Source organism: Clinocottus analis, unplaced genomic scaffold, assembly GCF_023055335.1.
Source record: "Clinocottus analis isolate CAN_PGR_092001 unplaced genomic scaffold, fCliAna1.0.p SCAF_17, whole genome shotgun sequence".
NCBI lineage: Eukaryota > Metazoa > Chordata > Actinopteri > Perciformes > Cottidae > Clinocottus > Clinocottus analis.
Genome location: NW_027175898.1, coordinates 14,174,128 through 14,198,543, shown reverse-complemented (window position 1 = coordinate 14,198,543; position 24,416 = coordinate 14,174,128). Strand labels below are relative to the sequence as shown.

The following is a 24,416-nucleotide window of genomic DNA, read 5'->3' as shown; positions in this document are numbered from 1 at the left end:
AATCCGGCAGCCATGATGTGTGCAATACAGCCTACATAATGTAAATATGTTAATAGGTATGAATAACACATACATTACACAAACACATATATTCAAACTTTAAATATACAGTATAGTAACATGTGTCTGCAGTATAAATATACACACATTATCATACATAACTTTATGCATACATATATTTAGATATTTATACATATATAAAAACTAACAGGCTTTGGCTACTTGATGTTTGACACACAAAAAACAACCTTATAGATCAAACATAATTTTATTTTTTTAATTCGATGGCTTTTCTTCACTCCGCCCGCGTGCATCTCTCCGCAGGATAAATCGAGCGCACACGCGTCTAATTTGTTTTGCAAGGGGGCGTGGTTAAAGGACGGTACTCGAATCTGATTGGCTGCTGGGCTCAATGAGTTTTCAAAATCGGAGCTGCAGCTGACGGAGCTGTCAAAACAGCCGACAGGACGACAACGTGACTGGTGAGGAATAAGACAAAGACGTACCGTGAATGAAGCCAAATATAGGTACTTATGTAATGCTAAACAGCGCTCTATCTTATTGCAAATGACGGTTACGAAAAGATTTTAGGTAATTGTCCTCCATGTCGCGATTTCGGTCTGACACAAGTTGCACAGCTAACGTTAGCTACTAGTAGCAACAAATGTTTCTCCTAGAAGATTTATATACATGTATTATTCTGTATACTATGTTGTCTTTATCTGAATAGTAATAGCTCGGGTAGTGGAGAGAAAGCTAGCTATTATCCGGAATAAAGCATGTTTAATTCATAGTTTACAGGTTGTGTAGCTAGCTGCTCGCTGACATGGTCGCTCGCTCATTTAAAGGAGCATACCCATCGTGGTTTAGCATGTTTTAGCATGTTTTCGCTCTCGTACAAACACGTATCCCTTTATGACGTTCAGGGGAACCACACTCAATGAAATGGAGAACTGCACAATGTCCTGAAACAAATGCTACTATTTTGTGAAGCGATAAAAACAAAAATGCCATCGCCTCCAGCTGAGCTGCAGAGACTCTCAACTTGATTGATAAAATAATCCCTCACTGCAAACATGTTGTACCTCCCTCCTGTCTCAACAGTCTGTTGGGCTGGAGCCATGAGGACGAGTGAGTTTGACTCTTCATCTGAAGAGGAGGACGTTGGAGACGAGCAGCTGACGCCCTTTCATGTTTCCTGGTATGTTTCTAGCAGTTTTCCTTTTGCCAAAAAGTCTGTGCATCAATGAAAGTCAATGACATGTGTGTATGTATATGATTGTCTTCTAGGTTACCTCTGTCCATAGTGGAGTGCTCACAGTTTCTCGGAATATGTGCACTACCAGGTAAAACCCTAGTTCATCATATTTGTTTGTATCTGTATGTTGCTGTTTTTACTTTTATTGTAAGGTTGTTGTGCGACTGACAATAAAACAATGTTTTCCTCATTTGACTTCAGGTTGCAAATACAAAGACGTCCGCAGGAGTCTGGAAAGAGATGTTGGTAAGACAACCTTGTTCTTTAATGGTGCTTGAATCAAATGCTCAGGATAAAACCATTTCAACATTCCCATGTAGATCTTTTATTTGCCCTTTATTTTGAAATACCTCATGTCATTGGATTTTGGCAATGTTGTGTGTGTGAGCATGCTTTACTGGAAATATGTTGTCAGTCTGATGGTATGTTATCAGCAGTATATAGCAGCAACCAGAGACATTGGTCAACCTACACATGTAAAATATCCCTGCTCCTCTGGAGCAATCTTGTTTTAAACCAGCTTGTTAGAGGAAAAAGGCTATAAGTTGTTGAACCTGTTTCACATCTTTGTTTGCAGAAGAGCTCCAGAACCAAGGGGTGCAGGAGGTGTTTGTTTTCTGCACCAGAGGAGAGCTGAACAAGTACAGGGTTCCCTCCCTGCTGGAGGTCTACCGGCAGCGCGGCTTCACGGTCCACCACACGCCCTTCCAAGACGGAGACGCTCCCGAGCTGGGACAGTGCAGCCAGATCCTCGAGGAGCTGCAGGTCAGCCTCGAGAACAACAGGAGGACTGTGATCCAGTGAGTGGGACCTGTTGAGATTCTGGATTTCTTTTAAAAATGTCTCTGAAAAAGTTGCATCAGTTTTCAACAAAACATTCACAAAAAAATAGTTTCTGATCACGTAGCGTATTTGACATTTCCCAGAAAATGGCTTCCAACATCAATGTATTCAAAGTGTTATATTTGAACTGGCAGTCTTAAGTTGCCATTAAAAGTCGTACTGGTTTTTATGCTACGGCAAGTAAAGCAGTATGATACAGACTTTTGTTTTCCTGCCAGAAACTATATGTGTTAATACTTCTAAAATCAGTTGACTGTCCATGATGAACCTTATTTCCTTGGTCACAATTTCTATTTTTCATATATGAGAGCACATTCATACTTGCATCGATTAAACTCTTGAACAGAAGGTAGGCCTTCTGTTGTTTTTTACCCAAAATATGAAACACCCATAGTTCAAAAGATGGGGTTTCCTGGGGGAAGAGATTCATAAACCATAAACATTCTACATGAACAAGAGGATTCTTGAAGTAGAAAGTAATGAAAAAGAGAGTTTACGTCACAAACTCCTATTTTATTGGATTTTTTCTTTTTATGAGGTTTTAAGTAGTATAAAGAAGTGTTGTGAAGGAACAACATAAAGTTTTAATGAAACAAGAAACATTTATTGTACAAATTGAATATTTCGATATCTAAAAGTGATATATGTCATTAAAATATTTAGGATATCTTGTTAATATGAGGAAAAAGGTGCTCCAACCAGATCTTTTCACAGATTTATTGAGAAAACAGTCAAATGTTTTCTTGTGCAATGGCGGCAGCAGCATTGTGTCGTAACAGCTACTGACTGCAGACCAAAGCCTCCAGAGGAAGGTTGCTGGTTCACGTGTCTCTTTGTAAAAACCTGCTGAAAGGCCCCGAGAGGCTCCTGAGTCCCAGAGTGAGCCGGTGGAGCGAACAGGAACAAACTGGTTGTACTGGGCCGTTTCTACTCGAGCGTGCGACCGTAGCAACCGTGTCGGCCACCCTTTCTGCAACTGTTCTACCTTTTGTGTTTTGTAATATTTAAAGTATTTTGTATACATTCAGCCATGGAGAACCCGAGCACATCTCACCACAAAGACGTCTGTTTTCTGTAACCGTCTCATTACACAACTGAATTTGCTTCCAGCCTTTAATTCTTTTTTCCGCCCCCTTCAGCTGTTACGGAGGTCTGGGACGCTCCGGATTAAGTATGAATATTTTACTTATCCTTTTACTTTGAAAGTTGTTCTTTGTCATTTTTCACGTCAACCAAGATCAATGTGTTTCTTTTTTCTTTACATGTCAGTTTGTTGAAAAGTGTAACCTTTTTTAAAAAGAAAAAAAGCCTGATGTCTCATGTTTTTACAGTCGCTGCCTGTCTGCTGCTCCTGCTCTCTCTCACGATGACGGCGAACAAAGCCATCGAAATCCTCCGGGAGCACCGAGGAGGAGGAGCGATACAAACCGTGAAGGTGAGAGATCTCCTCTCTTCCTCTCTGGATCTGTTGAATATAAGGAACCGCAGGGTTCTGGCTGCATTACCGCATCTGCACGCTTCTCATATCATCTGCATTACTGCAGATGATATCAGAAGCGTTGATGATGTCGAGCAAGTTCCAACTGTCTTAGAAGTGCTTGCACTATTCGATTGTCATGTAAACTAACGCCTTAATTCATCTTTTCTGTAGCAATACAACTTCCTCCACGAGTTTCGGGAAAAGTACGCGGCCTACCACGAGGGCAGAGAGAGTCCCTCAGAGCGCTCGGTGTCCCGGTGATCACTGCGCTTCACGTCTGAAAATATTCACCTCATTTGTCAGTGACTTTCTCATTGTGTGTGTGTTTGTGTGTGTGATATGTAATTGTATTCTCTAATGATTGCACTTTAACAGAATACTCTTAATATATTGCTGTTTTTTCTCCTTGTGATAACAATAAAGACTTGAGGGTATCCTACTGGCAGGTTTACAACATGTTAGCATTAATATTGCATTAAAAAATTGTCATTGTTGATTTTCAACTGCATAAAGGTTTTCTGCTGTGTCTATTGTTGTCCCATAAAATGCATTTTCAGAAATCCCTTTCCTCTCAATAGTACCACAAATCACTACTTTCCTGCTCCACTTTTACTGAAACATTGTTTATAAGCCACTTCGCTACCATGGCTGATAACATGTATTTATGCCACTCAAATCCTTTGAAAGGTTTTGGAGGTAAAACAACATTCCAGTCCATTATAACAGAGTGGGACAGTTTTATTCAGATTCAAATAAACTCAAGATGTTATTTCCCTAGATGTGAAATGATGGGATCTAATACATAAAAATGTCGATGTTATTCGTGACAAAAGACCATAGCTTTCCCTGATAAATGTACACACTTGAAAAATGGCAATAAATACTCTGGTATTTATGAAAATGTTTGTCTAATGGCCTCGATTCTATTGAGAAAACAATCCAGATTTGACTGGGGGGGGGGGGGAAGGCCTAACACTGCGTGGAGTGCTTGATATCTTGGAAACAATTCAAAACATTGAATAAATAAAAACACCAGAGTTCCTAATGCTGTGGAAATATTTGGTGCTAAATTGAACATAATGCACAAATGACTTAAAAAAAAAAAAAAAGGTACATTCAACAGTTTGGCATACTCGGTTTCCCACTAAGGAGAATAACGCGTACTGTTGCTTTCTAATGCTCGACTACATTATTGTACTGTTGAGTCTACCTTCTAATTTATTGATTGCTGCGAGAGCGATTCTACAGAAATACAGGTCACACATTGCTGGCTACTCTGGAGTCACACTTAAATATTGCCATTGAGTTCAAGAGGGATTACATCATGATGATGATGAAGGATATATATCTGAAGTATGGAAAAAATACATCAGATGGTTCTTTAAAAAAAAAAAAAAAATTCAACGCGACAACCAGGTTGTGATTGTCCCTGTGCAACACGTTTTTTACTAAGTGATGACAACCCCATGCACATCAGCCCTCACTGTACGAAACAGTGCCATCAGGTCCACAAAATAATAATCCCCATATCAATTTTACAGACCGTATGCATCTGCGAGCAGTAACAGAAGTGTAGTTTGTGTTTAACTATTTGTCTTAGTGTTGATAATGAGTCACGCTGCAGGAAATCAATTAGCCGTCGAAGCCCAGAATCTAATTTGCGGGAAAAAAAACTAATGCGGTTCAGCACACGGCTCAGATCCTCACATCACACACACACCTGCAAATGTCTACCTAAATGTGTAAACACTCAAACATTGGGAGCCGAGAAGAAGAAGAAGAAGAAAAAAAACAAAAAAAACTTTAAATTCCAAGCATCAAAATCACACCATTAAAAAAAGAAAAAAAAAGTCCATTCCGGTTTGTCCGCTTTTAAACTATAGTGCTGTGAGAGGAACGCTGCGGCCGAGATATTCTCTTGAAAACGGGCTAAATGAGGGTCGAGAGTTCGTCCGCTTGAAATGGCGTCTTTTGTTGCTGGACGGCGGCCTCCAGCAGGTCCAGTGTTCCAGCACTAACGTCAGTGTCTGGTCGTCTACCGTACATGCAGGTCCTCTTCCTTCGTCGTCCAGATTAAGAGCTCACCAGCACGTAAATCATCCTGTTTTTTACAGAGAGGAGAAAGTGGGACGAGTTAAACAGTGACAACGTTGTGTAGTCGCATCACGCAGAGGTCATTGTGACCTACTGTATAACACAGACAGTTAAAAAGGAACGGCTCAACATTTTTTGGGAAACACTTATTTGCTTTCTTGCTAATGCCACATATCTAATAACACAAATCTTGATTTTTAACCAGCCTCCAAAATTAGAATACTGAATTTGCTCAAGACTTTTTATTTTTTTTATTACTTTACGAATGTGGCCGATTATAGCGAAGGATTAAATTGTAGCAATGCATAGTGTATAAGAATACAATGAGCAATACTATCATCATATTTTTGTGCAATATTGTTATATATATTGTGCCTTATTATTATTGTAATTCTGTGTTAGGAGGACTGAGCAAAAATAAGCTTTTTATTGTATAGATTAACTGTTATCTGTGCATATGACAGTAAAAACTTCTTGAATTGTTATAAAGTGGTTATTCCCAGACTATACATCATATCCCCTGCAAATCTTTCTTTTTAATGTACAATGAAAACATAAACGCTCACAGCAAAGGAAACAAAGCAGAAAAAAGTCTCCGTACCCATAGAGATAGTAGAAGAATGACAGGAGGTAGAAAGCCAGTTTGCACCAGCCTTCTTTTTGACAGAAGGCCAGGATGTCAGCGTTCATGATGGTTGTTGGGTCGTAGAGTCCTGGACAGCTCATCACAGGTCTGCTCATATACCTGCAACCAGAGTGGGCGTTAAATAGAACAACACCGATGGAATAAGCACTATAATGTGTAAAAGATGCGTGAGATACTCGCCTCCAGACATGATAAGCCAGCAGCGGTAGGTTGAGACAGAGGGTGAGCCACTCGGCCGCACAGAAGAACATCACACAGAAGAAGAAATGGATGAGATATTCTGGGAGAACCAGCTGAAAAGAACAAAATGTAAAGAAAATGTGAGAAACCACACAGTGAAAAGTCAAGTTCTTGAGACAAAATCTTTAACTGTCCACACAAAATACTTAATTATTACCAAGTAAGGCGCCACATGAATACATGTAAAAGATAAAGCCGGTCAGACGACACAGTATGAAGTTAAGAGCCTCAAAGAGGGTATTTTTTTTACAAAGATAGCTGAGCTATTTAAAGAGCCAGACAGCTAAAAAAAAAAATGCCAACAGCTCCACAGAGAGTCAAAGACAGGACTGAAATACTAATTCGCTACAGTGAGATGATAATTTTGCGAATGCATGAACTAAATACAAACGTTGAGCCAATTGTGACAAACTACCAGGCCCAGTTTAATGTGAAATTACTGCACATTATTAACATGTGCAGAGAAATGTCACATGTAAAGCCGCCGTGCTGTTGGTACGACACTAACGGTGCTTCATGATGCACCGACCTGACACGATGTGGAACGAGAAACAGGGTGACAAATTAAGCAGAAATGGCAGTGAATTTCACCACTGACATGTTAGCGTAAACGAAGGAGCGTAAAAAAAACCTCCTGGTCGACTGAAACCCCCCACGGTGAGGCTTATGCAATAGCTTCAGATGTCCTCTGTTTAATGTGGCAAAACAATGTGCGACTGTTTTTAAGCGACGCAGCTCAAGTCATGCATCACATTTAGTCTTTATAATTGCTGTAAATCATTTGAGTTGCTGTTGAAATTTAGAAAAAAAAAAAATCTACAAGACATTTATTGTTGCTTAAGTGGATAGAAAAATGTTAATTTCCCACCCTGGTTATGTGTCATGCATGCATCTAATTACAAGTATATATTAAAAATAAAGGGGAAACCCATCAACAACTTGCTATGGAGAACAGTTGCACGTCACAACGTCTTTTGCAGCGATTGCATCACTTCCTGACAAACGGGAGACACACTGGAGTGGGATCATGCTGCGAGCACTAGCAGTGTTGATGCAGCAGCCTGCCTCGGGTTGACAGGGTTCGATGTGGTGTGGGGTGGAGTGGGGGGCAGATGGAGGCACCACATGGAAGCCATGCATTCAAAAAGAGCAGAGGGCGGAAGGGTATAAGGGTAGGAGGGGCAACCAACAGCCCACAGATGGAAAGGTGAGGGGCGTGTAGGAAGAGGAAGGTGTGGAGGGCTATAATGTGTTGAAAACCCTGCACTGTGCTGCCAAATACAAAAACAACTGATCGCAGCACAAAACGTGCCAACTGAGCTAACAATCCACACGTAAAAAAAAAAAAAAAAAAAAAGACTGTCCATGGTCAAAACTGCACATAGTACTGTGGATCACGAGGAATCTCTCTTCTGTAGTGACAAAAAACAACTCCTCCTACCACTGAAATCACGGACCAATCAGTGGCCCCAAATACTGCTGAGGTTGGATTGTGTCGTGGTTCTGCAGCCATCTGGTCTGCACCACAGGTGATGTTGGCCGGAGCCAAGGTCGAGCTCAGTTCTGCTAAAGGCTGAGTCTGAAACTGCAGCTCGCGCCTCCCACAGAAAATGGAGAAACGCCGTAATAATATAAGTTTAATTTAAAAAGCTGGAACATTAAATAAATGTCCTGCATAACCAATCAAGCATCACTCCCTACGATGATCCACAGCTCAAAGCACCGACTACTCAAAAAGCTTTGCTACAAAATCCAGTCACCTGTTGGGACTTTACATGATTGCTCTGAATGCTGCTGTGTGGAAGCTTTGCAGGACAGTGCGTGTGCCTGGCTAGTTAACTGAGAGTCTACTGTACCAGTAACTTTGACACTATTTGCAAACAAAGGGTAGGTTGTAATAAAGATCATGCATGTATCGAGCATTTGCAAGTCTTTTCAGTTAACAACTACACTATCCTACACATTGGACATCTCATCCAAGCTAATATTGTCCGCTACTCGACGCACCGTGGCTCTTATACTTAAATAAAACAGCTTAACGCGGTCAATTTAATTGGTTAGATGAGGTATAAAAAAGGACAATAGAAAGCCAAACTAATGTTACAGTTGACGCTTTGCACTCTAAAAAAAAAGGTCAGGAAGAATTGGAAAAAATAACTAGTCCACAACAGTCAAAAGAAATGCACACAAAAGTATAACAAAATTGATCACAAACCAATATACTACTTAACAGTAAAAGCCTCAAAGCACAGGTGGCATGTTCTCTAATCCCAGGCTAAACTCTGGCTTCAACTCTTGAGATTAGTTAACTGAAAAGACGTTTGCAAACACTTCTCCGTGCAAAATGACAAGACTGCAGACTGAGTTGGACTGAGCGGGCATTTTAAAGATTGGTACAAACCTTTATTGCAATTTTGACTCTCTTAATCTTTTTGACCTTTTCAACTGTCTTTTTGCCGATAACAAAGTGTAAAAAAATAAATAAATAAAAAGGATTAGGAAAAACAAAACAAAAGCCGTTAGAGTTTGACAGCTGACAAGATCTCTGAATTCATAACAGGCAGGACATTTAGCATAACAGTGCAGAGAAATGATTGAAAAAAGACAGATAGGCGGATAAAGTTATCCTAAAATAAATGAAAGACCTTTTCAACAGAGCATTTCTGCATGCAGTCTAAGGAGGCAAGGAAGCCGTGTGTCAAGGACGGTGGTGTCACTTACCGGATTTAAAGTGTTACACTGATCTATAGGATTCTTGTAGTCAGTCTTCAGCTCATCAAATGCTATTATCTGGGGGGACAAGATGGGCACAATGTGACGAACATTTTATGAACACGAAAAAGAAAATTGAATGCATCAAATAATCTTTTTTTTCCCCCCTAATTGTAATTTAGTCTACAGTATCTGACAAAATAAATGTTCAATATAAGTTCCCACAGCCAGGAAGTGTTTTCAGAATGTATGTTTTGTTTCCTCAGTTTTCAAAGAATGTTTAGAAGAAGAAAAAAAATCAAAACAGATTTATTTCCTCCATTATTCAGAATAAGACAATACTACGTCATTCTCGTGAATTTTTTTTTTGTCAATGAATGTACTGTGTAGTTTGACATAGTGTGAGTAGTTCCTCTTTTTCTACGGGGTAAACACAAGTAACGTCAACGATGTATGTAACGAATTGGGGTCGTGGATACGTCACCTAAAACTTCAATCGGTAGTTATTAAGTTAAGACAATAAAACTAACGTTAATAAAAAAAACGAATAAACGTGGCATGTCAGGAAACAGGTGACAGCCGCGTCATCGAGCGGACGTTGACGTTAGCATTGACGTTAGCTAAACATGCTAACAAGCTGTTCCGCTAATAGCTGGACTCTAGTCTTTTGACAAGCCGGATAGATTATTTTATTTATTGCTATATTCTGACTACGGTCAATAAAATGGGAATAATGGAGGAGGTATTGCGATAATACGACATAATAGTATTTGTTAAAGTGATTGTGTTCATATCGTTAGCCAACTGTAGCCATGAGCCAAGGTGTGTGCCATTCATTGAAGAATGGATGAGTTTAATATTACGTATGCAGAGTATTGAGCGCGCGGCCGTTTTCTATGGCGTTGGCACGGATACGTTCCGTCCAGACGTTAAAACGTCCCGCAGCCACAAAGCTGGCCTAGCGTTAGCCCGGGTCTTAGCCCGGGTTTTAGACAACCTTCCCGTCGCTCTTTCGCCTGCTTTCATCAGCGCCGTCGGGGCGACAGGCCCACCGTCTTATCCGCAGTTGTCCAAATGTGTACTTACGTGCCAGATAGCGAAGAAGATAAGCGCCGCCGTGAGCAGCAGTGCGAGCATATAACAAAAGGCCGCGAATGTGAACGCCATTTTTGTTCCTCGGGTTCTGTTAGTCGGTTCCTGGCTCGGTTGGCAGATGATGCAGGCAGCTTCGCTACCGATTTGAGATTTGTCAGCTAGTCTTCTTCTTCTTTAGTCAGTGCTTAGCTAGCTGGTATCCCTTTTGTCTCATTACTGCCATCTTCTGGAGTAATGAAGGTCCTTCAGTGAGTCTTTGTTTTTAAAATGCTTATAATTAATTGAAAGGCTTTAATGATCGAACTGATCTTAAAGCTGCTCAGATTACCAGAATAGCAAAAAATTAAACATATCTATACAAGTTAGAAGTTTTGAACTCAAGTACTTTTTCACATTCTTTTATTTAGTCCTCTTGATAGTTCCACATTTCTTTTCTTATTCTTATTACAGATTATGTGGCTCCATAAACTACTACAACTACCATTTTAACAGTATATTGGATTGTGTCCCTCTTATCCAAAAATATCTACTGTACTTACAAATTATAGTTCAATATAATAATTAAAAGCAGGCTGTAAATCCAAGCACACATTGATGTGCATGCATTAGCTATTATTTATTTATTTTGAAAAACGGGTGTTGCTTTTGCCACATCTATTCAATGCATATAAACACACACACACACACACACACACACACACACGCACACACACACACACACACACACACATCATACGTGTCTGTTTGAAAACAGCTGTCTCCTGAAACCAGAGGGGTAAACAACACTGTCATTTTATTTGAACAATAAGACAATAGACACTTTATAAAGTATGGGAAAATACAAATATGTCAAGTTTCACTGATGCCACAAGGCAGCTGGTAATGATACGTGTCTCAGGGGTGTTTTTCGTTAAAAAGGAAAGAAAATAGAATAATAAGCATTTGATAGTACGAGACGCTGAGATCCGAACGACACATTTGCAAGTTGAAAGAAAAAGACTCAAGAAGCCAAAGTACAACGGGTTCACAGGACAAAACCAGATAAAGGAAACACTGAGTGATGAAACCATGAGGGGAGTTATTCTGATTGATACAGGATCAATGGATAATCCATAATGAAAAATAGCAGTAGCAGAGTTTTATTTATTTAAAGAAAATACGGTCAGTGATATTTCAGTTGAAGAGCCGAGCTGAGACCAGATGTTTGAAATGCAAATGTTGCCTCTTTTTTAAGTTCTGAGTGCAAATAAATTCAGTCTAATCGTGTGAACTAAATATTTAAAAATACATGCAGAGCAGCAGATTCTTGTCAGGAAAACCGTTCAGACATACATTAAAGCATGCATTTCTTTTACAGTAGCTCCCCACATTTATGAGGTTTTAACAATTTTAAAATCAATTCATTGCATGTTTCAAAATCAAAACTAAAGACAGACATTCTTGATTTTAGATTGGCTGCGCATGTTTGTAAATTTACAGGGAGATTTGAAAACTTTCTATATCCACAAAAGATATCGAACTAGGAACTATATTCACATAGAATTATCCACGTTGGAGTTTCTGCCACAGCAGCGTATTACTGACTGTCAAGCTGACAGTGTAAATCTGAGCCTTGATATCAACGATCCTCATTCCTGTTGGATTAAACCAAGCCCTGACATGTAAAGCAGGAATGATAAAAAATATTCATTTGAAATGGTGTTATTGTGGATACATGTCTTTGAGTCAAATCTATGATTTTACAGATCAGAAAGTTAGAAATATATAAATATAATCCCCCAACTCAACTTCTCCAATCACCTTCTATCTTTCCTCCCCCGAAAAGACATTTGTGTCACGTTTACATTTTGGCGTCATAATTGAATTTTAAAAAATTGACATTTATATGACAAAATAAAAAGTTAAGGCATTGTCATGGTAGACAGTATGACATCATACATTGCTGTAGGTAGGGGGCTTTAAATCAGCAACAACACTCCCTTATCTGAGTTTCTCAATAAGTGTCAAATGTGGATTTCTGTGCCTATTACTCTTTATTAAGGTCAGACCAATAAACAGAGCGGATATCAAGCTTTTATTAAGGATCAGATCCAGAAAATGGAAGTTTCTCTCTCACCGCGCCAGCCACACAATTATTTCTTTGCAGATCTGAAGCGCATCTGAAGCTGGCTGCCCTGTTTGACGTTTTTGTGCGTTTGATTGGTTTGAACGCTGTGGAGGATCATCAGCAGGAAATGTGGAAGACCTGGTACTTTGGGGCGTGACAAATAGACACAAATACATACGGCAAGTGTTTGGAAAGGGACACACGCTGTGTTGTTTTAACTCTGCACTCCAACACATTGGATTGAAAATGTAAAAATGAAAGGAATTGGTCATGTTAACCTCAGTCCGTGTTTCATTGTGCTCAAATGTAACTGTATAAATAGATATCATGAGCTGCTGACACATTCAATACGCAAATATCAATATCAAAAAGCTACACTGGCCGAACCCTGTTCTCTATGGAAGATGGAAATTACCCACCGAGTCTGAACGTTAAGCACAACGGGCATTTATGGAGAGGTCGCAGCCGTTATTGTCAATCCGCTGCCACCAATAAGCAAATGGCAATGAAGCACAACATTCATAAACATCAACAACAGCAATAGCTATGATGCACAATATTAGCCAACGCGCTCCCTACAGACACAGTGACCCACTCAAACCGAAGAGAAGCCCAGTGGATTCAAAAAGTGTGCAGTGTTTTTTCAAGACTGGCGTTTGTTGCAAGTCATAAAATGCTCAGTCTGGAATGTTTCAGTGGAAATGTCAAAAAGGCAGAATGCAGCTTTTACCCATGAGTCCCACTGTTTTCCCTCTGCGGAGATGGAAAGGTGTGATCTGAGGATGGACCGGCGGGGAAAATCTGCAGTGTGGTGAGCACCACTTTGAGGGCTTGTGCACAGGAAAAGATACAACACATCACATAGAAGTCTGAGGATTGGTCTTAGTGTCATGGTCCTGTGTAGACTGGAGTGATTACAGTGTTTTATTTTACCTAAAATCATAATCTGATGAAATAATACTGAAAGATTGAGCGACTAAAGCTGAACTCTGTAGTGTAACTAAACTTTAAATGTTCTGTAAGGGAGTTTGTTTTCCACCACAAAAGGAAAAGTACTGCTATAAAGTATAAGCTTACATTACTCTACAAACACCAGGAGAAAAACTAAAAGTCCCTCAAATGATGAAACATCTGAAAAAGCATTAAAAAAAAAAGGTTCAACTAAAGAAGTTCAGCAAAAAGACGCCGAGTGTAAACTAATAAAGATGGTAGAAACTGTTGATGCAATGCCTTTAGATTCTCCCGATGAACATGCTGAGGAAGGGTGGATGATAAATAAACATTTCTGTCCTCGTTAAGAGCCATCAGAGTGACACTTCAATACAGACACATCACTGGCACGTCGATTGCTTTCATGGGAAACTACAGCAGACCCGCGTCAAATAGTGTTTGCAGTGTCCGGCTGCAGGTTTAGAAGTGACACACTGAATGAGAATATGCCATAAACTCCATCAAAGAGGCCTAAACCTGAGCACGGAAGGTATTTTCAAACACTATTTCAAAATCAGGTCTGGTACAGGGAGGAGGGAAACATGAACTGTGGTGCGTTCTCCCCAAGAGATTGTGCAATCTGGATCCTCCTCACATCTCAGACCACTGGATGAGGTCACTTTAGCCAAAGATCACCAGTTTCTCTTTCAGCCATTCCTCCGTCAGGTCCTCCGTGTTTCTGATCTCAAACACCTGTAAAAAAAAACAACATACAAAAAAGGAGCAAAACTGTAGAATTTGCTTTTAATATAATAAGGGAAAAGTCTTAGTGTAGAGCGTGGTAAAAAAAAGTCTAAATCCACTGTGGTTCACGCAGGCAAAACAGTTCCTTATCCATGCAAAATGTGCATATTATGATTTAAGCAAATGAAAGAACAAAGAACGCATGCCTTTCCCTGGCTCTCCTGTTGGTCCTCTACCTGCCTTCTATATTGAGGAGTGAGTTAGTATACATATATATGTATAAACTGCAAGTGCCCACAGTGTTAAACAAGCAAATCAAAACTAAAGTATACTAAAAACACAAAAAAAATTCCACAAAAGAACAAAATCTAATCAAAATAAGCAGACATCTTGAGTAATTAAATAATACAACCTATGATATAAAATAAACATCCGCAGCAGCTCCACTGACCTTGGACATTCCAACAGTTGTCACCAGCGTGTTTTTGCTTCCCGCGTACATCATCTGCTGCTCCGGTTTGCATCCTGTTGGACACAAACACGCCGACATGAGCAGAAGTGACGGAGCGGCGGCGAACACGCGCCCTCAGCGGGCCGCGACTCTGCAGGAGCTCTTACCCACGGGGCTGGAGAAGATGAAGCAGAGCGGGTAGGAGATGCGGCCGTCGTCGTGGAGGTATTTGTAACTGTAGACGATAAACGTTCCGGGCGCTAAGGACGGTCAACGTGTTTCGCATCGGCCCCGTCGAGTCGGACGGAATACAGAACTGAATGATTGAAGATTTTTCTTTGTATAAAATGGTCTACTACAAGTAGAAATCCGGCGTGAAAACACACACAGGTCACATCGCAGGAAGAATATGTGGCCAGTTAATCGTAAAAGTGAGTAGCGTTTGAATTTTCCATGAAGAATTTGGGGAATTATATTTTAAAAGCTTGGGCGGAAACACAAGCAGACTCGTAATATGTATATATCTATAGATATATTCATCTCAGAGAAAAGGCCAAGATCATTTGAATACTACTAAAATAGGACTTTGACTTATACAAAAGGATATCTGGGCTGTCTCTCAGGCAGTATGTCTCTCAGGTCATCGAGAGAAATATCCTAAAAAAAAAAAAAGAGACACATTTGCGATGAGCAAAACTAATTTTACTGTCGCAAAGTTTGGTGCGTGAACATTTTAAAAATGAAAGTTGAACATGAACAAGTATAAAGTGCGGCACGTTATGATGACGGGTTTAATATTTTACCTCGTGTTCCTCTTCCAGAATAACCAGCTGCTTTTCTTTATCGATCTTCACTGAGGGGAGGAAAAAAAAGGAAGAAAAGAAAAGATTAAACCATCACATGAGTTTAGTTGCACTGGTCACGTTCAAAAGTAACACATTGTAAGAATGTTTTTGTGAAAAAAGTAAGATATTTCAGCTCATATTTTTCGATCACAGATGTACTGTGCCTTTAAGAAGCATAAAAGCTTCAGAGTTCACAAGACGGACATATTCCACAAAGGGGAACAAAAATGTTAAAATCTCTTAAGATCTTATTTCAGGCATTTAACCAGAAACACACTGACTCCTTCCTGCAGGACTCGCTGACTGTTCGACCGTAACACATTCATAAACAACACGGAAGAGAACTAATTGAAATACTCACTAACGATGGCCGCGTTGTCGGTCTCCTTCCGCAGGCGGAACTTCTTCACCTTTTTAACCAGCTCTTCGTCCACGTCACACACCGCCAGTGATTCACTCTGAGAGACACGGGAGGAACATCCACTTATATTTACAGATTATCGAACAATCGGTACACAGATTTAGCAAACCAAATTAATGACGTCATTTTTGTCCTCATCATCACTCATTAAAATGTATTAATCTCTACATAGAACGTATCTAACGCCATATCATTGATGTGATCCGTGTTAAATGGTCAGAATCCCCCAAGTCCATCCTCGTGTAAAGCAAAACATCTGCATTAGTGGCTACATTTTAAACTGGAGAACACATAAAAAACTTATGACAGAATGAATATAACTGGATTAAAGAATATATGGACTTGTTAGCAACGGAGCAAGCAGCTCAAACCCTTAAACCCATGAATTGTGGGTACAAATACAGATGTGTACAACAATGTGACGCAGTTGTGGACACAAGGAGTATTTCAACTGTCAACTTTTGTTGCTTATAATTCAGAAAAATGAATGAAATAAAATAATAATGAGTGTTATTTCAATTGGCCGTATGTTTTTGAGGCTATTTGCAGAGGGTTTTAATGCTCGGCAGACAGCTGCAGAGTCACAGACTGAAGCTTTAAGCAATTTTCGTGCATTTTTTTTTATTGCTAAGCTGCAAAGCAACATGTTAGTATCCTGATTTAGCGAAAGGAGAAACTTAAAAAAATAAAACTGTCTTTCTTTAGAAGTCCAGTCTGACCCACAGACTTAAAACAAACCAGTATGAACGGGATTGTATTGGTCTGAACCTCTCTCTCTCTCACACACACACACACACACACACACACACACACACACACACACACACACACACACACACACACACACACACACACAGCATTACATAACTCCAGCACAAAGACATAAACTCCTCAAGAGTCTCTGAATTCTATAATTACAGCTTCCTGAGCAGATGGCTGGTGGGAGTCAGGATTTCACTGAGCTCAGAGAGATCTTTACAGATTAAGTGTGTGTGGTTGTGAATGAGAGAGTTGGGAAAACAGGATGCAAAAGGAAGACAATGCGGAACAGACACGACAATGAAAAAATATTTAAAAAACTAAGGCCACAGGTTGACTTCTGGTTTAAATTCCTGCAGCCTTTGACAGCCACAGCTCACAGTTCATGCAGGAAATAGGAGTCAGATAACTTTAACTGTACAGTTTATTGAATGCATCTTATGTGTTGAACAAAATTAGACAGTCGAGCTGTCAAAAAGGCGGAAGGTAATGATTGTTCATCACGATGAGCGAGCTAGCGATGAGGCAGCTGCCCAAACCCAGACGTGGAGAACATCACCGCTGCGACGACAAGCTACCCGGACTTAGCTACACGCATACAGGAAGTCCGCTAGCTTGGGCTTCAGAATAAAAGCACACACTAATGGAAGTCTTTAAAAATAAGAAGCGGAGCAAGAATAATATTAGAGCTGAAATGATAAATCCATTAGTCCGTCGGGAGTAAAGTAATCAGCAATATATTTTCCGTGGTTTGAGAGTTTCTAATGTGAGGATCTGTTGCTTCTATCCGTTATAGTTGGTAGCAAAATAAAATAAAACGATAGTTATTTGGACTGTTGTTTCAACATTGTCACCTTGAGTTCTGATAAATGATAATGGACATTATTGCACTACTTCCTGACACTTTCCTGATATAACAATCAAGACAATGAACTGCAGATTAATAAATAATAAACATTATTTTTCTACAGTTACTGAGGTAAGCAGAGCTGCAAAAAAAGATAGTAATCATATAAAAAGAAAGGAAATAAGAACGTGTCTTATCCTTTATTATTGAGACTAGACTTGCAATAATTTTGTTTTGTGTGCATGTAGGATTTGCTGCAGTGTGACGTCAGACTCTAGACTTTTAGCTATATTGATTATAACACAGTTGTGTCAAGTCATTCTTACATCATTTTGAGAACTGTATTATGTGTGAATTGCGTTTAAAATATTGTTGATGTTTGTAACCTTATAAATAAATAACTAATGCACACTCTGTTTTAATGAGAATTACTTTCCAATTAACAGCATTATTTGTATTTTATAGTAACTATGACGAGAATGCACTGACAGACATATGTTGCAACGGTCTGATGACATACATGTGAAATATGTCAGATTTTATGCATCCAATATAATTATAAATTAATATAATAGTACAATATAATTGAACTGAATCTCGTGATTCACAGCGAATTAATACATATATATATATATTATGGAATTTTCGTCCAAAGTAATTTTATTGTGAAATCGATAACCGGATATGCCCATCGTTCTATTGAGGCTAGCTTGACACTGACACAATGGACAGAGGGTGGAACTCATGCTAAGCTAGCAGGAAAACGCTGCCAATCTATCTGCAGTCTCACTTTTTCTTCAATAATGTTCCGGAAGTTCACGTTTGTTCAGAGCACACGATTAAAGAGCAGAACGGCGAATAAGGAAAAGCTCAGCTCACAACTTACCATTGTTAAAAATAAAAAGATCCCTGAAGCTGCAGCTGCTGCTCTGAATGGTAGAAACGCCAACAATGTTTTTTTTTTTCTTCCTTCATATCATCTTGTGACTGGTTGGACCAATCACACGCGCGCTGCTCTCGTCCCAAACGTTAATCTCTCCTCCTTATTGTCCTCGGGCGTTATTGTCCTCATTAAAACACATATATCCTTATTAAACTGTCCCGTTTAAAATCGCTATGTTAACCACGAAAAAATACTCAAAACGAACACTTTAGTTGTTGATAGGTTTTTTGTTACATTGCAGAGTACGTGTATATTTACAATTTAAAACTACCCAACGAATTTGGTTTGAAGTTAGCTTTGTTTTGTCACAGACTATTAACTAAAGCAAAACAATATTTAAATAATATTATCACCTCTCAAAAAAAGGTAAGTTAACACAACAAAACAAAACTCTCTAGAAGAAAACATGTTAATTTGTCTGCCAAATAGGAGCACACAATATTTGATTTGTTCGTGTGAACTAGAGAGCACACATTGTTTCTCCTACATGTATTGTAGAGAGACAGCTGGTAATATGCCGACATGGTGTATGAACATTTATATTTTATCACGTTCCCTATAGATGTTACACGGGGAGTGGAGGGTTGATAGGGTCCACAAAGTCCAGACCTAAATCTAAAATAAACAGAGAAGTCACCTGATAGAATAAAAGCCTGATCTTTGGTCTAATCCATAAAAATAACAATTATCGTCAATTTATAAATTGACCTCACAATCAGAATCAGCTTTATTGGCAATGCGTGTTTACACATACATGAACATTGACTCCAGTACATACAATACAATAAATACAATTAAAAAAAGATAAATGTAAATAAAGACATTAAAGACCACAGAGACAAAAGACAATCAATTATATTTTAAATTTATGATTTTCAAAACATATTTGTCACAAGTCTTCACGCTCTTATTTTCTTTTTACTTTAATATAACTTGTTTTTAGGCTGTGTATGTGCGTGTGTGTGTGTGTGTGTGTGTGTGTGTGTGTGTGTCCATGTTTTTGCGCGTGTGCTCAGGAACGTGCCCGCCCTTTGGAATACGTCATCATCGAAGCGCGTCTGTGCGCGCGCACCTTCCCGTCCTTCCTCCCTTGTCGAGAGAGTTGTAGTCGCGAGAGAGCGGATCCAACGTTAGCTTGTAGTTGTGAACCTCCGAAGGCTAAATTAGCTGGCTAACTGGCTTCAACTGCTGGATACATTATCTCCGTCACCCCACACATCATTTGAGAGGAGTTCATCATCTGGTGAGTTCGCGAGACACATCACTTTTGACTACTTATTCCCTTTTTGGACACAGAGGAGCTAAACGAGCTAGCTTAAGTGAACCGTCTGAACGTCAACTATAACAGTTAGCCGCCGTTAGCTCGGTCGGTGGCCAACTATGCAACAGCAGTTTACTAGAAACTGTGAGACCTACGTCTCCGTGAATATTGCAGCTGAAGTCACAGCTGGTCGTCACGATATTTCATTTTAATCAAGGGGTTTCGACTCTGCCCAAAAAATGGTTTTAGTTGGTCACCAGTCGGGGATGGAAACATTTACTGTGCTATTACTCAGAGCCTCTGTGCGTCCAGCCCTCTGTGTTTGACAGCTTTGTACATCTTCCTGATGTAAAACTCATAAAAGTTGTGTTTTGTCTTCTTTTTTCTCTTTCTCTTTTTTTAGATCATGGGCGATTTCTCGGTGAGTTTAAATAATTACAGAATTTTAGAGGTGAAACAGATTTTCAGTTGTGTTCAGTGAGTCAGTTCCCCTTTCTTTTTCCCTTTCAGCTGGCAGATGCCTTAGGCGACGACTCTGCAAGCAAGGCAAAGAAAATTGGAAACACAAACCCGACTGCTCCCGCCAGTAACCCAAGTCCATGGTCAGCTCCGGCCCCAGGAGCTCCCGCCCAGCCCTCCGCTCCGGGTGGCTTTGCTGGTGGATCGTCCGGGCCGGGGGCGCCAGGGCAATCCCCGTATACCTCGGGTCCTGGGGCACCAGGGCAATACCCGGGACCTCCTTCAGCACCTGGCGGGTTCCCCCCTGGTCCTGGGATACCTGGACAATACCCACCTGCACCAGGAGCTCCAGGGCAGTTTCCATCCAGCCCAGGAGCCCCCGGGCAGTTCCCCGGGCAGCACCCTGGGCAGTTCCCCGGGCAGCACCCGGGGCAGTTCCCCGGGCAGAACCCGGGGCAGTTTCCGGGCCAGCATCCTGGGCAGTTTCCGGGCCAGCACCCGGGGCAGTTCCCTGGTCAGCATCCTGGGCAGTTCCCTGGGCAGTACCCACCTGAAGGAGCTCCAGGACAACTACCTGGAGGCCCTGGTCCTTACCCAACTGGACCGTTTCCTTCTGGCCCCGGAGCTCCCCCTGGGCCTTATCCCAATGTGCCTTACCCAGGAAGTCAGCCAGGAGGAGGCAACGGGATGTACGGACCAGGTGGTCCAGGAGCATACCCTCCTCCAGCATACTCTGCTGGAGGCTTTCCGCCAATGCCCACTGGGTCATGGGGACCACCTGCAGGGGGCGGCTTCCCTGCTGCCCCTGGCTCCTTTGGTCCTGGCCCTGGGCCCATGGGTCCATACGGTGGGCCTGCCGCTCCGGGAGGCATGATGGTGAGTACAAATAAATAACATTATGTTGCTTGCTTTCTGCATTTCCTTGCTGATGCGTCTTTGCTCTGGTGGGGGAGTATCTTCTCTTGGGGTGGCGGTCTCAGTGGGATTTAGGACATGACACTGCCGGCCTCCTTAGCAGGTCTCGGGCTCACCTCACATGGATATTCTAGCACAGGGTTTCTTGTAGAATATTCAGTGTGCCTGATGAGGTGTCGTCCTATTACTGCTGACGGTGGGAAAAGACGGCTAGTTTCCTGCCTTGTTGGGTTTTACTGCATGATGGTACATTTTCAGCGAGGGCTGCATTTAGATCATTTCTGTATCTTGGGCTCTGCTGGGGTGCAAAGCAAAACATTAAGCAGAATCAAGAAATATTCAGAAGTAGTTATCAAAAATGTATTCTTGTCTTTCAGCCCAGATTTAATCCACCATATAATTGAAAGCAATGAACTCAACTTTTCAGTCGGACAAGGACTTCACCTCCAGAATCAACATATGGTTTGGTTAGGCAATGCGAACATGTGGAAAGACTATATTATCTACACAGTATAGAGGATATATGTTCATTCTGCCTGGCCAATGTATTACGTTAATTAAGTGCAATATGATTTCAATTGACAGATTTACACAGAACTCATGTTTAATGTATGAAGACACATTTATATTCTCTGATGAAATTACAATTTGATTAAATCTCGTATGATCACTTTTGTGCATGTTTTAAGTCTCAAAAGTATTTGTTTTGTCTTCTGGGATTTTGCTCAGAAGTCACTTTGTACTGTTGCTGTGCTAAAACTGTTAGCAGATTTTATATTACTTTCTTTTTTTTACTTTTCTATTCTTGTCATGACGAGTCTTTGTGAATGTCGTAGGAGCGTTGAACTAAGAAAAGGTGATGACTCATTGGGGTGTTCCTTTAGGAATGTGAGCCGGGTCAAAGTTTTGAATAATGTTTAACTAAAAATTCCCTAGCTAGTTTGTGATATTTAGTACTTTGCTGTTTATCACCAAGTTCAGAGTATTTGTGATCAAATGTGTACCATTCTACTTCTGTTCCTGGGGATTTTATAAACATGATAAACATTTTTTTTTTTTTTTGTGAATTGCAACTAACAACGTGTATTTTTGCCTAATAAACACAGTAAATCAGAATTTCTCATTATGCTTTTTTTTTTTTTTACTTCAAATTTAAAACAGAGCATGGTAAATGTATTGTCACGGTTTAAAAAATGTGACTATTTCTCACAGATGGTGCCGTATGATCTCCCACTTGATTCTGGAATTATGCCACGACTTGTAATCACAATAGAGGGGGAGCCGCTTCCAGGTGCAGACAGGTACGCTCACCCTCTCATCCGGCTTCCTGTATGAGAAACACAAGCGAAGGCCTGCATCCAATCATGGAAAATACTTCATTCATTATCAATTGCTTTTATTTGTTCAAGCCACAGATATCTTGTATTAATTGACCAGCGGAACAATGGTTAGTTAATCCTGATCTTTCTCTTGCAGATTCCAAGTTGACTTCATCAAAGGTCCAGATGTCGTCTTCCACCTGAACCCTCGATTTCACGAGCAAACCGTCGTCAGGAACTCCAACCTCGGTGGCTGTTGGGGGCCTGAGGAGCGGGACGCACATTTCCCATTCGTTCAAGGACGCCGTTTTGAGGTAAAGTATTTTGTAATTGAATTATCTTAATTTAAAAGGGACTGTGTACAGTTCAAACATAAATGTCACTATTTTGGTACCAGATTATAGCTTCATGTAATGTGCATGTTTAGTCCCTTGCTGGTTTAGTGTTTTCCGTGATGAAACTGTAGCGAAGGCAAAACAACTATGTTTTACCTGATGCACGTTTTTGTTCCTGATACCGTACGCCTGGCTGGTTGAATAGTAATCAAGCTGCTGTTGTGCGGTCTGAACACTACGTTGGGGTCGGCACATAGCATGTTGTGCATAAACTTTCTTTTGCCCCTCCTGCAGCTAAAGATCCTCGTAGAGGAGGACTCGTTCAAAGTAGCGGTGGACGGCAACCACCTGCTGGAGTACGAGCACAGAGTCGGCGGGCTCGAGGATGTGGATCTGCTGCGGGTGACTGGAGACGTCGTCCTTTACAGCGTTGCCCCGAACATGATCTGAAACTCGGCTACCAAACCACGTGCCGGACTGGAGACCCGGCGCCACACTTCACCACCGTGTTTGAAGTCCTTTTCAAATGCCTTGATGGAGTTTCTGAGGCACAATAGTCAGTCAAGTGCAATCTTTACCCGCCTGGCACTTTGTCATTTATCACAGAACAAATGGCAAACTAACCCAGGGTCAGCACATTATAATCCTTTTCCTTTATTTTGCTGAATGATATCTCTTTTTTTTGCCGCTCACAATCAAATATATTTAAGGACATAACAGCATCGAAGTAGCGAATGAGATAAGGTGCATCTAAAACAGGCGTTTTAAGGAAATACTAATTTATACCTAATGAAAAGATTGTAGGACAAGTGGAACATGTTTTCCACTAGTATGCTGTAATTTGTTTACAGCCCGTGTATGTTTATTATCATGTACTTTAACTCAATATCTTGATGAGCCTTTGCAATGCATGAGCGTGTGATGCTGAAAATCGACTTGGTCTCCTTTTCCCTTTTCTTTCTTCAGTGCTGGCCGGTTCCCCTTAAAGCTCACTGGCCTGTTAACAATCATATGCTCATGATGAAGTTTCTTAAAATGTATTTATATACAGACTTTGAGCTCCTCTTTTCTTCAGTGTGAATCCTCCCGAGCTCTTAGACAGGACGAATTATGATTTCATGTTGAAGTCAAATGGAGAGAAATGGTGAAAAGTGAGGCTCAGTTTAAAGTAAATCGTTGGAAAGGAGAGGGATGAGATCTCTGATTTGTTGCCAAAGATAACAGTGGTACAATATTTTGAGATTATATGCTTATAAATAAAGGGCAAAAAACAAATGACTGATAATGCTGTTTGATTCAAAATATTGTAAACTTTTCTGCCTGTGCACATAATAAATACTAGTTTCCCTGTTCCCATTCTTTTTCTTTTTTTTACCATAAAGGGGAGAATGTTAATCCTCTGACCGCAGTCACATATAATTTTATAGGATGTACTTCTGTGCATTTGATGTAGATGGTAAAATGTGTATAGTCCTCATATTTTTTTTATACAACACAATATATTCTTGGACTACAGCAAAGTTGCTTAGAACAGAAATGAGACGAAGATTAAAGAAAGATACAGTAGATGTATTTATTTTTTATTCATTCTTTGACCAAAGATTAAAATGTTTAAAACAAATAACATTAGATTGATAAAATAAAATAAAGGATTCATATACTTGAACACTGATATGGTAAAATATTAGGCTTCTTAAAAGGAAGACACAGCT

At 40.3% G+C, this 24,416-nt stretch overlaps 4 protein-coding genes across 8 annotated transcripts; 2 read left to right on the top strand and 2 right to left on the bottom strand.

The window, feature by feature from the left end:
- The first annotated feature begins 423 nt into the window (after nt 1-423).
- On the top strand, nt 424-4,539 carry cdkn3 (cyclin dependent kinase inhibitor 3). 4 transcript variants are annotated; one of them, XM_068580627.1, is made up of 8 exons: nt 424-482; nt 1,105-1,201; nt 1,291-1,346; nt 1,460-1,504; nt 1,836-2,058; nt 3,241-3,272; nt 3,433-3,536; nt 3,753-4,539. In XM_068580627.1, exons 2-8 carry the CDS (start codon nt 1,122-1,124, stop codon nt 3,840-3,842), a joined length of 630 nt encoding a protein of 209 aa, XP_068436728.1. In that variant the 5' UTR covers nt 424-482; nt 1,105-1,121; the 3' UTR covers nt 3,843-4,539. The 4 variants fall into 4 exon arrangements, with proteins under 4 accessions (XP_068436728.1, XP_068436727.1, XP_068436725.1 ...); XM_068580626.1 differs by having other exon boundaries at nt 444-527; nt 1,836-2,023; XM_068580624.1 differs by having other exon boundaries at nt 444-527.
- Nucleotides 4,540-4,635: 96 nt separating this feature from the next.
- On the bottom strand, nt 4,636-10,523 carry cnih1 (cornichon family member 1). 2 transcript variants are annotated; one of them, XM_068580628.1, is made up of 6 exons: nt 10,360-10,523; nt 9,283-9,351; nt 8,963-9,010; nt 6,502-6,614; nt 6,277-6,420; nt 4,636-5,682 (listed from the first exon to the last, which is right to left on the bottom strand). In XM_068580628.1, exons 1-6 carry the CDS (start codon nt 10,438-10,440, stop codon nt 5,655-5,657), a joined length of 483 nt encoding a protein of 160 aa, XP_068436729.1. In that variant the 5' UTR covers nt 10,441-10,523; the 3' UTR covers nt 4,636-5,654. The 2 variants fall into 2 exon arrangements, with proteins under 2 accessions (XP_068436729.1, XP_068436730.1); XM_068580629.1 differs by lacking the exon at nt 8,963-9,010.
- Nucleotides 10,524-11,143: 620 nt separating this feature from the next.
- Nucleotides 11,144-18,549, bottom strand: gmfb (glia maturation factor, beta). Its single transcript, XM_068580890.1, has 7 exons — nt 18,359-18,549; nt 15,807-15,903; nt 15,404-15,453; nt 15,208-15,257; nt 14,768-14,850; nt 14,601-14,674; nt 11,144-14,158 (listed from the first exon to the last, which is right to left on the bottom strand). Exons 1-7 carry the CDS (start codon nt 18,359-18,361, stop codon nt 14,087-14,089), a joined length of 429 nt encoding a protein of 142 aa, XP_068436991.1. The 5' UTR covers nt 18,362-18,549; the 3' UTR covers nt 11,144-14,086.
- A 948-nt stretch (nt 18,550-19,497) lies between these two features.
- lgals3a (lectin, galactoside binding soluble 3a) lies at nt 19,498-24,056 on the top strand. The gene is made up of 6 exons (XM_068581017.1): nt 19,498-19,658; nt 20,080-20,097; nt 20,187-21,011; nt 22,263-22,351; nt 22,527-22,683; nt 22,999-24,056. Exons 2-6 carry the CDS (start codon nt 20,083-20,085, stop codon nt 23,152-23,154), a joined length of 1,242 nt encoding a protein of 413 aa, XP_068437118.1. The 5' UTR covers nt 19,498-19,658; nt 20,080-20,082; the 3' UTR covers nt 23,155-24,056.
- The last annotated feature ends 360 nt before the right edge of the window (nt 24,057-24,416 follow it).

Excerpts from the sequence above, each read along its gene's own strand:
- cdkn3 (XM_068580624.1), top strand. Across the intron at positions 1,202-1,290 it reads ACGCCCTTTCATGTTTCCTG|GTTACCTCTGTCCATAGTGG; the intron begins GTATGTTTCTAG and ends ATTGTCTTCTAG. Across the intron at positions 2,059-3,240 it reads AACAGGAGGACTGTGATCCA|CTGTTACGGAGGTCTGGGAC; the intron begins GTGAGTGGGACC and ends CGCCCCCTTCAG.
- cnih1 (XM_068580628.1), bottom strand. The coding sequence starts at position 10,440 with ATGGCGTTCACATTCGCGGCCTTTTGTTATATGCTCGCACTGCTGCTC. Across the intron at positions 6,615-8,962 it reads GAGTCAAAATTGCAATAAAG|CTGGTTCTCCCAGAATATCT; the intron begins GTTTGTACCAAT and ends TGTTCTTTTCAG. Across the intron at positions 5,683-6,276 it reads TTCTTCTACTATCTCTATGG|GATGATTTACGTGCTGGTGA; the intron begins GTACGGAGACTT and ends TGTAAAAAACAG.
- lgals3a (XM_068581017.1), top strand. Across the intron at positions 21,012-22,262 it reads CCGCTCCGGGAGGCATGATG|ATGGTGCCGTATGATCTCCC; the intron begins GTGAGTACAAAT and ends TATTTCTCACAG. Across the intron at positions 22,684-22,998 it reads TTCAAGGACGCCGTTTTGAG|CTAAAGATCCTCGTAGAGGA; the intron begins GTAAAGTATTTT and ends CCCCTCCTGCAG.
- gmfb (XM_068580890.1), bottom strand. Across the intron at positions 14,851-15,207 it reads CTGCCTGAGAGACAGCCCAG|GTTTATCGTCTACAGTTACA; the intron begins ATATCCTTTTGT and ends AGCGCCCGGAAC. Across the intron at positions 14,159-14,600 it reads CAACTGTTGGAATGTCCAAG|GTGTTTGAGATCAGAAACAC; the intron begins GTCAGTGGAGCT and ends TTTTTTTTACAG.